This window comes from Daphnia pulicaria, chromosome 5, assembly GCF_021234035.1.
Source record: "Daphnia pulicaria isolate SC F1-1A chromosome 5, SC_F0-13Bv2, whole genome shotgun sequence".
Lineage (NCBI taxonomy): Eukaryota > Metazoa > Arthropoda > Branchiopoda > Diplostraca > Daphniidae > Daphnia > Daphnia pulicaria.
In genome coordinates, this window is record NC_060917.1 from 128,704 (window position 1) to 142,382 (window position 13,679).

The following is a 13,679-nucleotide window of genomic DNA, read 5'->3' on the forward strand; positions in this document are numbered from 1 at the left end:
AATGTATAACATGAAGAGTATCGGATGATGGAGAGCAGAAAAATGGGAAACTCTTTGGCTATCTAATGTACACACACACACACACACTGCTGGTTTTTTGTAGCCATCAAGCGTGAAGAGTATCTTCTCATGTTCGCTCTCCATCGACTCTGCTGTTCTTGTGAGAAAACGATGGGCCCACCAGAGAGTTTGGTTTCCCTCCTTTATACTTTTTCCAAAAGTTTTTTATGAACCACCAACTTTAATATGGCCAGCGCGCTCACTCTTCTATATACACCCCATGTGGGATGCTGTGAACCCCATGGAAGATCTTGTTCCTATACTATATATGTGCACAGAGAAAAGAAGCTGAGCGTTGTATGTTGTCCGTGATGAGGGATCTTCTTTCGTCTATTTTTTTTTCTTCTTTCCCCCCACGTCTTTTCCGTTCCTGGTAGACAGCCTGTCGCCAGCAGAGAAAGTCGCCGTCGGCGTGTTATCCTCTAGATGGTTATCAAAAAAGAACATCCGCGCCTCGTTTCTCTCTTAAAAAAGGGAAAACTCGTTTTTATAGTCTTGGTCGCATTTTTCTTTTCTTTTTAGTCGCATTTAAACTTCCCGCCCATCTTTTGACAGGACATGGATCGAAGGCCGTAACCCGTTTCGGCAACTTTTTTCTAGCCAACTCAGAATTCTCGTGCAAATGTTTACATCTTTGAAAAAGGAGCTTTAATCATATTGCTATGGACATTTTATTTTTTTTGGTAGCGATTGCAATTGGTTACGGACAACCTCGATACCAGGTGAATTTAAATATACTGATAGATTACAACGTTTCATCCAAAAGCAAAGTTTATATTTTGGCAGTAATTACCAATCGTGAAGGTAGAAAGATTTATTGTCTCGCTCAGCGTTTTTCTCAGACGTACCTGCTGATGTAGATTAATGTATCAGAAGCAAAGTACAATATGGAAAACTACTGTGAGATGAGTAAATCTTCATGTTTTGAATAAAAGTAAAGCATCAATTTCTAAAAGAAATGATTTAGCAAAATGAATCGACACGGATGACCTTAGTTAAACATCGTTACTTTTTTGACGCGCCAGAATTAGAAAAATTACCATGAATATAAAAATGCGCGTTAAATTGATTAGTACTGTTCATTTTTGGGAAAAAAAGACTGATCGCAATTAAACGAAATATTTAGTTACCAAGGAATCAATTTGATATTATTCGTAATAAATCAGCATCATGGGCACATTTTTCAAACAGTATGATTATGAAGCGTTCTCGACTTTAGTTAGCCTCGTTCAATCGCCTGAACCTAGAAATCTTATGATCCCGTTTAGAAAATATCAAAAATTTATAGCTTCAATTTAACTTCTTTCCTATCTTGGACTTCTGTTTCGACAATAATTTTTAGGCGACTCAGAAGCCCCGTGCAAATTTTTCAAGTTTGAAAAAAGAACTTTGACCGCATTGTTCTGAACTTTGACATTTTATAAAGATAATTTAAAATTGACTTTGATAATCTCGATGCTGAGTGATGACTATATCAGATGAAACACAATTTAGTTTGATCTATAAGCCGCATTTATGTTCTGGCAGTTCTTACCAGTTATTTACTAGCAATTATAGCTCGACTAAGTTTTTTGCTGTTTGTGGTGAAATGTGTTACGTTGGTGTACTCCTACGAATTGCTATTCGTTTCCACTTTCCAACATGAATCTACAATGACAGTGAACCTTTAGAAGAGACTTAATTTGTATAGAACCAAGAATAATGCTCCGTTATCTAAATTTTCAAACCCTAAAGACTTTTTGGACAAGGTAAATACTTTATAACCATCGTTAATGTTAAGTTACCTAAGAAAATCAAGATGTACTTAGAATGTAAATTGCAAATTATAATAAATAACCTAGTTCATTTTCCTAGTTCATTGTTTTAGGTTGACAGCCGATCCTTCTCTCGTATTCCCTCCTCCTCCTCCTCCTTTTTTTTTGCGGTCGCTTATTATGTCATCCATCCTGTTTTGTTGGCCATCAGATTCCATCCAATTACATTACAGCCCCCGCCAGCTGCCTTTGCTGTGCAGAGATAAGCGGAACGTGTGCCGCCGCCGACTCGACTCTCGCGCGGGTGTCCCCCTCCATCTGAACCCGCCGATGACGAATGTTTGGCCGCAGCAGCGGCAGCACGAATTCCGGCTCTATTAGGTACATATCGCTATCCGTAGTGATATGCTGCCATCATCGTTCATCGTTGATCAAAAGAGGCGGATAGAAAAAGCGCTATCAAGGTACATTTATTTATAGACCCGAGAAGAAGAAGAAGAGAGAGAACAGCACAGAGTATAGGACACGCTCGAACGGGTCGAAACGACCTATTAGATTATCGGCGAATCGGCCCGGCCCCGCAACCTTTTTTTCCGCACCAGATGACGACTTGAGCCTTATAACATCATCAGCACATCAGAGAGCCAAGCAGCCTCGGCATCATCAAATTTGTCCGACTGCATACAGATGATTGTTGTGTGCGATGGCATAGACGTAATCCCTCTTCAGTTCAGTTGGAGCCCCAACCGCATCAGAGCGGCCCACCCTCACCCGCTCAACCGCTGCGCACTGTGTATTGTAGGCTAGCAGCAGCAGCAGCAACTGAATATAAAAGCATTCGTTTTTATTGATGGATGATGCCCCCACAGAGCTCTCCGGATGATGCCCGTCTGTCAGCCTGCTGACGAGGCCCACTGGTTTTTCAAGAGGTTTATTTTTTGCGGCTCGATTGTATAATGAAACGTCATCTCCTTTTGTTCTTGACTCAGTTTTGATTCCTTTTTTCCTGCCGATTTATATGAGCTAGAATGGATCTGTAGCCGAAAGAATGGCGGATGCACGTACTTTACCTTCTGTACATGCTGTGAAATCTTGTTTGAAAAATGCGCGCGTAAACACACACGGGGCGTTGTCCGGATCAAAAGGAGCCAAAAAGGGCTCGGCTTGATGACTAATAAAGGGCCACTTGGGCCCGTATGGCGTCATCATTAACTATACTAGCGCTTCTTGGAGAAAAAACAATTAAATGAGCGAATTATTATTTTTTTTTTCAAAATTCCAAACTGATTGAAAAACAAATTGTGTCACTTGAGTTGCACTAAAGTTCTACAATCTTCTTGCGCGTGTGTTTAAATTTTTTGTTTGCACCCTTCCTTTTCCAGAGCCAACTCTACCGATAGTGCCGAAGGGAAATGCACGGGAATGTATTCGAATTAAAGCTACACGTTTGAGATAACAAAATAGGTCGACGAATCGTTATTGGCGGTTTAAAAATTACTCTTTTGAAAAGTGAACAGTCAGCACACATATAAAATATTAGAGCATTTCGTAATTGTTTGATATACACGAGTCATTTTCCGAATCACAATCGGCATTAACTGCCCCGCGACATACAATCATCGATTGCTCATAGAATTGTTATTTTACGGTCTTACATTTCCGTTACAATTGATTGTTACTGCTATTATCTTGGAGAGTGGCTAACGAGATGAATCCCTGAATTGAAAACCCTATCAATCTCAACAGAAAGTTTTTTGTTCATTTTCATCGTCGTTACCACAAACACAAAGATTCATAAAGAACAGCTTAGTAACTTTATTATAATTCAAAGATCTTAACTTACCATCTTCTTAAAAGTAGATGATAAATTTACTCTGCGTTATAACCTTCATGTTCTGCTGTGTCGGTGCCACGATGAAATCAGATTGCACGTCAATACGCGAGATGTTTTGATTGCTATAACTCATTTACAGAAACACTTGGTTGTCGGCGTAATCAGAATTTTATTATCATCCACAAATAAGTAGAGCACCTTAAAAATATTCAGTGGTCTTGTAGCCTGGAGGCACTCGTTTAGGCTATTACCAAAGCTTTCAATTTCTTTTCACTTTTTTCATCAATACGTTCAACTCAATCTCCACAAAGCCACTTTTCAAATGCCGTAGTAAAAACCCAGAAAAGCAACTGCTTCCATTGGTCCAAATGTTAAGTTTTGTTTTGTTTTTACTTCCCCATGCAGAGCCATTACTCTACTGATAGCGCCGAAGGGGAAATGCGCAGGAATGTTTGCGAATTAAAGCGACTCGTTTCAGATAGCACAATAAACCTGTAAACTACGTTATGGGCGTTTAAAAATAACAATTTTGAAAAGTGAACTTTTAGCAATTTAAGAAGATATTTGAGGAATGCTATTTATCTTTGTAATGGATTTGTTAAATACCGAATTATTTACCTTATAACTGAGCTAAATCGTACAATCGAGAATCGCCCAGAGATATATTATTTATTTTATGGAGTCATACCCCTTCGAAACTAGACTTATTCCTACGTCGCTTTTTGTCTTTCTCATTTTCGGTTGCCAAATGTGCAGTTGATTCCCCATGAAAAGTGTGAATTGAGCGAAGAGATGCAGTAGAGTAGATTAAACGTTTCAAAAATAAACATCCATTCATCAGCCCTCCATCTGCCAAAGATTCGATGGTAAGATTACTTAACATAACATGTTACGTGCCGGCCGTATTGATGCCAATACAGCGTAAATTTGTATGCGTAAACGTAAGATGCTTAAAATAACAGAACTCGTTTTTCAAAAGGTGTGATATCCCGCGTCAATGTTCATCATGTGAAATTTTGAATCATCATGTTTCAATTAAGTAGGGCACCACCTTGAATCTGTTATGTCGTATGACGTATGAAACATCCAGAAAACCAACTGGAGAACTACTTACTCATTGGTTCAAATATTTTGTTGTATTAACCTGCTACCCCCTACTTCCCCATGCAGAGCCATAACTACCGATAGTGCCGAAGGGGAACTGCACGCGAATATATATGCGAATTATAGCGACGCGTTTCAGAAAGCAAAATAAACCAATAAAAGCGTTGTGGACGTTTCAAAAGTTTCAGTTTTAAGAGTGAACTTTCAGCAACTAACAAGAATTTTGAGGAATATTAAAACTTTGTAATGGATTTGTAATAACCCGAAATATTTACACTTTTAACTGAGCTAATCCGCACAATCGAGAATCGTTCATAGACAGGTTCTTATTGCGGAGTGAGGCTCCTCGTTTCTAATAGGGAGACTACTGTAAACACTCGTTGGTAGTGACTTATCTATCTGGGCCATGAAATTGACGAAATTTCTGGTCCTAAATTAAGAAATTCCCCTCCAGCTGTAACGTGTGTTACAGTACAATCAAATACAGAAAGAGAAAGTATCCATTTATCAATCCACCATCTTCCTAAAATTAGATGGCTAGTTTCCTGTACGGTAAACCCTACGTGCCGGTCCTATTGGTGTCAGTATAACGTAATTTTGCTTGCTTTAACGCGAGATTCTGTAATTAACAGAACTCGTGTTTCTAAAGGTAGATATGTGATGTTGTATCGCAGTGGCGGCACTAGTTTAGGCTAATAGCAATGCTTTCAATTACTTTTCACTCGTTTCCTCAATATGCTCAATTCAATCTACATAAACTTGTTCATTGGTTCAAATATTTTTTTTTTGTTAACCTGCTGCCCCCTACTTCCCCATGCAGAGCCATAACTGTATCGATAGTGCCGAAGGGAAAATGTGGCGAAATGTATGCGAATTATAGCGACGCGTTTCAGAAAGCATAATAAACCAATAAATGTGTTATGGGCGTTTAAAAAATTACATTTTTGAAAAGTGAACTTTTAGCACACTAACAAGAAATTTGAGGAATGCTGTAACCCTTTGTAATGGATTTGTGCTATTCCAAATTATTTACACTTTTAACTGAGTCACTTCATACAATCGAGAATCGCTCATAAACCTGTTATTATTACGGAGTGGTGCTCCTTTCAATTTAGGTTCATCTGTAAACACATAAGTTTCTTTAGTCTGTGGATCATTTCTCACCATTAAATTGAGATTCCGCATTCCTCGATCTTCGGGAATGGACAAAGACAAATAGTGTTTATCAGGATATGTTAATTAATAAAAAAACAAACACCCAAATCAATCCACCATCTCTTTACAATTAGATGACAAGCTTACTGTACGTTAAACCTTGCGTGCCGGCGGCGTCGGTGGTAGTTTAACGTCAATTTGTCCGGCTTAACGTAAGATGCTTTTAAGAACAGAACTCGTTTTTCAAAAGGTGTGCTTTCCCGCGTAAAAAATTATCTAGTGAAATTGTGAATACAAATTTTAAATTAAGTGAGGAACACAATGCATTCCGCTGCTGGGCCGATGCTATTTCGGCCAATTCGGCTATTTCGGCCAATTTTCAATTGCATAATAGCCCGTTTGACAGCCTATATAGATTATAAGAGAAAAAATAAAAAAAGAGTTCTTTAGTCAAATTGCGCGTCTATCGCCTAAACACATTAAAGGCAACACACAGCAGCGCCTATCATGTACACTAGAGTGTAGGCGAGGAGCTTGTGTCGAAGTTGAGTAGAACTCGAAGAATAATTTTCTATACGACAGTTCCGTACCGTGCGCCGCGCCTCTGCTGGCAACTTCCTTCCTTTCTCTCTATTCCATTGAAAAGGCTACGCCCATCCGTCCCAGCGCTAGGTCAACCAATGGCCGTTTGATTTGGCAGCTGCTCTGCCTTTTACCATTGGATCGACAAACCGCCCCTCCCACACCCCACCCCATCCGAGGGAGAGAGGTACAACCGAGAGCTGTAAAACATGTATACACACAAACATGTATATATATACACAGTATACACACACACACACACACACAGGGAGAAACAAAAAGGGGGTGGGAGTTTTGGGTGGGTACGGTACACTTTTTTGGCAGGAAGCGCAGCAGCAGCAGGAGCAAGCGACCAAACCGAGCAATCAAAAACCCGCTGCGCTCGTTAATAGACCGGCATTATCTGGCTGGGCTCTCCACGCAGCTGACCGGCTCCTCTCGCTCTCTCACTCTCGCCGGAATCGCCAACGGTTTATATACATCGTCGTATATACTCAAGTTTTCTTATATCAGTTTGCTGCGATTGTTTGGTTTCACTCCGCAGTGTTAGTTTTTCTTTCCACACCAACATTTTATCTCGACATTTTCATTTATTTGACTTGTGCAAAAAGTGTCATCCATCGAATTTCGATTGTGTCGTTTCAACTATTTGAATTTGTTTTCGCTACAAAACCCAAAATTCGTTTCGGTGTCGATTTGCGACCAATGTGCCAAGTGATGAACGATGATCTTGGGCCCAAACGTACGGCCAATCATTCCAGCCATCCATCAGTCACTTCGTTCGGCCATCCGCATCAGCACCGCCACCAGCAACAAATTAACAACAGCAGTTCGCTCTCTGTCGCCATGAACGGGCACGGCAATCTGGTGATGAACGCCATGTCTGCTGGCCGGCAGTCGTCTTCAGCTTCCCACCATCACGGCCTGTTTGCCGCAAATCACTCGTCGATGATTCCGCTCGACTTGCGGGGAGCGGCCATCGGTGGCAACGGCAACGGCCTCGTTCCTCCGCCTTCTTCCGCTTCGTATCCGGCCAGCGATGAAGGCGACGCCCTTGACAGTGGGACGGAAGAGAACCACCACGAAGACTTGTGCGAAATCAACGTCGACTCGGACGATTCCGACGACGCCGGCGAGGAGATGGACGACAACGACGGGCCACTCCACGGCCACCACAATTTCCCGTTTCCCTTCGATCCGCACAGTCCGTTTCTAGGCCAGGCGGCGGCCTTTTTCGGAGCCGGCGGAGGCGTTGCCGGAGGACTCATGAATCCGGCCATGACGGCGGCGGCGGCCGCTCAGGCCGAGTGGTTCATGCAGGCCGCCATGGCCAATGCGGCCACCATGAGCCAGCAGCAGCAAATGCACCAGCAATTGCCCTCCTCCCATCCGCATCCGGCCGGATCCTCCGACATGATGTCCAGCCACGGCGGCAAAGCTTCTCACAGCAAGTCGTCCAGCCGCCATCACCAGGAGAAATCCGGAAAGGACCAGCACAAGGACGGAAAGAGTCACAACAAGAGCCACAATCGGAGTTCCGGATCCAGCGACGGCGAAACCGGCGGAAGTGCCGTCAGCGGCAGCGGCGGTGGGGGTGGCAAGTCGAAGAAAAGCGGATTGGTCAAGCCGCCCTATTCGTACATTGCGCTCATCACCATGGCCATTTTGTCGAATCCGCACAAGAAGTTGACGCTGAGCGGAATCTGCGAGTTCATCATGAACCGGTTCCCTTACTACCGCGACCGTTTTCCCGCCTGGCAGAACTCGATCCGGCACAATCTCAGCCTCAACGATTGCTTCGTCAAGATTCCGCGCGAGCCGGGCAATCCGGGCAAAGGAAACTACTGGACGCTGGACCCGATGGCTGAGGACATGTTCGACAACGGCTCATTCCTGCGCCGCCGGAAGCGTTACAAGAGGCAGCAGTCGGACTTTTTCCGCGATCCGGCAGCCGCAACGGCCGCTTTTCTTCATCATATGGCCGTTACAGATCCGTACACCCACCAGGCCTTGATGGCCGGGCATCATCATCCGCATCATGCGGCCATGGCGGCGGTGGCAGCCGCTTTCCCGCCTACTCCTCTAGCTACTCCGCAGGATCGGATGCCTCCGACCCAGTCGGCGGCGGTCAACGGACCGGCCAACGGACCCGGTAATTTCTTGCCACCGTTCAATTTGAGTGGCTTGGGTCTTCCGTCGGGTTTCTCACTGCCTCCGCAGCAACATCATCCGCACAACATGGGCCATTCATCCGGCCAGCCACAGCATCCACTAGGCGGTGGCTTCCATCCCAGCCCATCCGGCGGTCAGGAGATGCAGCAACTTGGCGGCCAATTCCAGGCCGGCAACAACATCCTCAAGCCCATCGCCGTTCCGGCCAGCAGTAGCAACAGCACGTCTTCTGGCATTCAGCGATCGCCTTCCATCGGCCGGCACGTTTCAAGTAAGGGTCCAGCCGTCCCCCAGTTTTCTCCGGAATCATCCGGAACGCCTGGCAGTCCGACGACTCCCAATTCGCCCGGCTCTTCTTCCGTCCCAACCGGCCGGAAGAGTGGCTCCAGCAAGACGACTTTCAGCATCGACAGCATCATTGGCAGCGGTAAGGGCGAAGCCATGGCCTCCATCACGTCCGTCGATGCCGAGCTGAAAGCCACGGCCACGGCGGCCATGTCACCGACCAGCGGAGTGACAGGCCCAGCCTCGGCTGATGGCCTACCGTCCATCGTCGAAACCGAATTCAACTTATCCAACTTGTCCAACGGCGATTTAGATAAACTGCGCCGTTTGGCCATGGTGTCCGGCGTCCAGGGCCTGTCACGATTCGCCAACAGCTTGGCTCCCGTCACCTGGGCAAGATGAAGATGAGACACTCCCCCCCAAAACTATAGAGCCTATCCCCCCCCCCCATATACTCCCCATGCTCATTTGCAATTTCTAGTTCGACAAAGCAGCTAAGCGATTCTTTTCCGTCGCAATTTTAATGTGTGTGTGCGTGTGTTCCTGTGCAAAGGGTTTTTGTTGTACGTTGTACGTTAGGTGGGATTTATTTTAGTTGTTGGTTCTCTCTCCCTCTTTTTATATAATATCCTAAAACAACCCACTCTATACCGTTCGCGTCGTTCGTTTCGTTTTTTTTTTTTACAATCAGGCAAATTGAAGGAAAAATTGTAATTGCATTATTATTGTATTATATATATCAAATGTACATATTTAAAAAAAGAATTTGTTAGAAATAATAATGGCGAACCAGTTTCGATTCCGGAGCAGGAACGCGCGCGGTTCATTTCAAAAATATTTTGATCTCAAAATTCAAACAAAACATTTTTTTTTTTTAGAAAACTGATAACGACAGAACCATTGAAAATTGTAGACTAAAAAGAAAAGCAAAAAACAAGATTCTGTTTAGGCCCGCGAATGTGTCTGTGAATGATGATTGGAAAAATTGCATAATTGTCAGCGCACTTGCGCTATATATTACCCACCACTACATAGTTGTATCTATACATAATAATAACAGCCACGTTTTTTTTTTATAAATATAAATACTACACATAATTTATGTCATAATACGCGGTATACAGTTTCATTTGGAAAAACGTGCTGTCCTCCTCTTCCTCATGTGTGAGCGCTCCACCATATAATAAATTAAATGTCTAACAAACCGTTTGCGAGCTCTCCTGTTCTCTCTCTTATATTATTATATCTCCCTTCTCTTTTTGTCTCCCGACCTTGTTATTTTTTTCTCCTCTGAATTCCTCCGCCGAGCGTACATCTGAAATTTTGTTGTGCACATGTTGTCAATGTCGATGTGCTGCTGCCCATGGAAAAAGGCCGTTAACAATATACAATCCCTCTGACAAAATGGTTTAGTTTTTTTTTTAATTTTGTGTTGTTATTACTACCAAAATTATTGATATGGTAGTACATGGTGTATGGTGGTGATGTGTGATTTATGGCGCAGCCTCTCGTCTTCTCTGGCGAGGTATTAGTTTCTCGCCTTGTCACACGAGAACAATATGTGCCGAAATGGTTTTCTTGAATGGAAATGGCCATCTAGAATTCCAAGTGTTAGTGTCTGTGTCCTGTACAAACAAATGTATAGCCTATACAGGGGCTATCAGAGACTTGGGTTTTTATAGTTGATAGTGCTGTTAAATCCGATCCGCAATGGATATTATTATGTGTGTTATTCGGCCCACATAATAATAATAACAAGGTCCTCTCAGCATATAATCATAAAAGGCGCTCTTATAACTTTCAAAAATATGTTTGTTCATTTTCGGAAGTCAACAAGAGTTCATAATAACAAATCTACAGCATAGACGCTGGCGCGTGAAATACTAGATATAGCTTCTTCATCATCATCGTTCCCGCTCCGTCAAAAATAGATATCTATCCAATGCTGCTGCTGCTGCTGTGTGGTATTATTATGGTCTGTTGGTGGTGCTATGGACGGGAGTCATTTGTTGATTTATGTTTATGGCTCCAATCAGCCCCAGCAATCATCTCTCTCTCTCTCTATGGCGGTGAACGCCGTCTTATTATTTCTATTTGGCTTCCTTTTTCAGAGCTGTCAAAAGTTTTTCCAATGTGTGTAGAGAGAAAGAGCCGAGCGTGTGATGTATGGACCATTGACACACATACCGTACTCTATACACACATAGGCCATAGTACGTATATTACACAGCGATACCCTCCCCTTCAAAGTTGGTTAGCTATGCGTTCCTAGGCGGAATGCTGTCGAAGGTTTTCCCAGTGTGAAGAATGATCGGTGCGCGTCGGTTGATGATTTTTGTGTGAAACCAACAGGAAAAATGACGGAAAACCAAACACAACAACTTTCGGTCGTTGTCGTCGTCGTCATCATCATCATCATCATCACGCCGAAGTCAGTCGAAAAGCAGCGGGGTCACTCGGAAGATGATGGTGGGAAATGGAGACATCAAAAGGCCCAGCAGAAAGACGAGACGAATTGATGAATGGCCGCCGCTCTCTTCTTCTAGTCGCCTTTTGTTTGGTTTAAAAACAAAACAAAAATGCGACCGACTTATGAACCAACTGATTACACACACACACACACACACGGCCACTTGGGGGTGAACGACAAAACGACTGTGTGTATGTTCAAAGAGGAGAAACGGATCCCGACGGAAAGAAACATCAGGCCGGCCCGTTTGTCGTTGATGAGGCGAGGCCCCCACAGCCAAGAAAGCGCAGCGCCGAAAAGGCGTTTTGTAAAAATCCAAGTTTTTCCAACCGGCTTGTTGCATGTCTGCATGTGTGTGTGTGGATTCACTTTTCCCAAGTCTGGAACAGCAGCACAGCCGTTTGTTGACATAAAAAAAGCCAGTCAGTCAGTCAGTCGGTCGGTATAGAGTAGCGAAGCGCAGGGGAAAACATCGCGGCGCAATCGAGCAGCAAAGCCGAGTCGAACGCGCATCAGCGGCGGCGCGCGGTTTGAATGGACCAGAGGAATAAATAACTTGCGATGGTTTTTTTTTTTTTCAAAAGCTTCAGCTTATTCAGCCCGTCCCTTTTTTCTTTCTTTTCTTTTTCCCCTCATTTTGTTTCGTGTTTTTGGCCTCCGTCACCAAAAAACGTCCACGTCACTCGTTCGTGTGTGTGGACTCGTTGCTCTCCGGTTGTTGTTGTTCTTTCCCTATTTTTTCTTTCTCTCTTTCCAGTTTTAAACTTCAATGTTATCGTTTTGTACAACACACGCGCACGATCCTGGTCGCCTTGTTTTCCATTCTCTAAAATCCCGACGACGACTCTATACAACCCGTTGTTCCAGTTAGGACAAGAGCAATAGAAACAACCATAACACACACACACACAAACAACACAAGGCATGCGTGTGTGTGTGTATGTCTGCATCTGCTGTTACAACTGCGTGTGTGTGTATATAGGACTTCTTTCTTTTTTGATTATATATCTTAGATATTCATTTCGTTCCGTTTTCTTTTTGTCCCGTTTCGGCTATTGTTTTCACTCGGCTGCCCAACAGCCAGCCAGCCAGACAGCAACAGAGAAGTTCTCTATTTCGATCCGTTTGGGATTTTTCTTTCAAAACAAGAGACAATAAACAAACAAGCCGAGCTGCTGACATTCTTCCGCTGATGAGGCGCATATTATAATATATTGTATGTTGTGTGCATACTGGCTTCGCTTGCCTGTGCTGTTCATTTAAGTATATCAAGGCACTTTTGCCCTTCCGCCGTGTCTCGTTTCCATGGCTATTACTTCATTAGTCGACAGTCGACACAGACAGAGCAGCAGCAGCTATCGCCCGGTTGGCTATTGTGATTGCCATATACACATAAGCCAGTTTGTGTTATTGTTACGTGCTATGTACAAAGTGTTGGCCTGTGCTTATAACGTGAGCTGCACCTCCCCTCTCCTCGATGTGTTGCCCCTTAAATGTAATATTACGATGGAAAGAGGAAGAAAATTGACTCGATTGTTTGCATAGTTAGCGGGTCCGCGAGAGCCGACCGCCGGGCCTCGACCGATTTGTCTGATGCGGATTGGATTACTCCTCTGAGCCGCTAGACGACGACGGTTACACACACACAATCTCTCTCTCTTATTGCTCTTAATTTATTTTTCTTGGCCGGATGAGATCGGATTATATGTTTTATTGTATACACACACACACACACACACACTAAGGGGAGTGATGGAGACAAATGTTCAAGACAACAAAAACAAGACAAGTTCCAAGAAAGAAGGTCAGGGACTTTTGGGTTCCGCTTCATTTTACATTTTGATGCGAATCGGGCAAAAATATGTTTTCTTATAACTCGGAGCAGATTTTTGTGCGGATGCGTGTTTTAACAATTGTTAACACGCACATTTTGCGGCACAAGTTTTTCAAGCGGTTTGCGATTACAAATATTTTAAAAACAACTTTTTATTTGGCAGTTTGTAAACAAACTTAAAAAAATTTGTGCTACAAGTTTGTTGCATCTTCTAACTTTTTTTAACGCTTGCGCAATAGTACCTGATCATTCCCTGCCCAATGATTGCTGTGTCAAGGACAGAACCGGATCTCCCCCCACTAGAATTTACACCCTATGGGTAGGCTATACCCTCCCCTCCTCCTATACGTATGCGGAGAGGTGGAGCGGGGGGAGCGCCAAAGACATTAGACAGAATGGCGCCGCGCGTCGCCTATTTGAATTATACTG

General features: G+C 43.7%; 1 protein-coding gene across 1 annotated transcript; it reads left to right on the forward strand.

The window, feature by feature from the left end:
* The first annotated feature begins 6,870 nt into the window (after positions 1 to 6,870).
* On the forward strand, positions 6,871 to 10,351 carry LOC124340454 (forkhead box protein G1-like). The gene has a single exon (XM_046792976.1). The coding sequence runs from the start codon at positions 7,195 to 7,197 to the stop codon at positions 9,346 to 9,348; it is 2,154 nt and encodes a 717-aa protein (XP_046648932.1). The 5' UTR covers positions 6,871 to 7,194; the 3' UTR covers positions 9,349 to 10,351.
* The last annotated feature ends 3,328 nt before the right edge of the window (positions 10,352 to 13,679 follow it).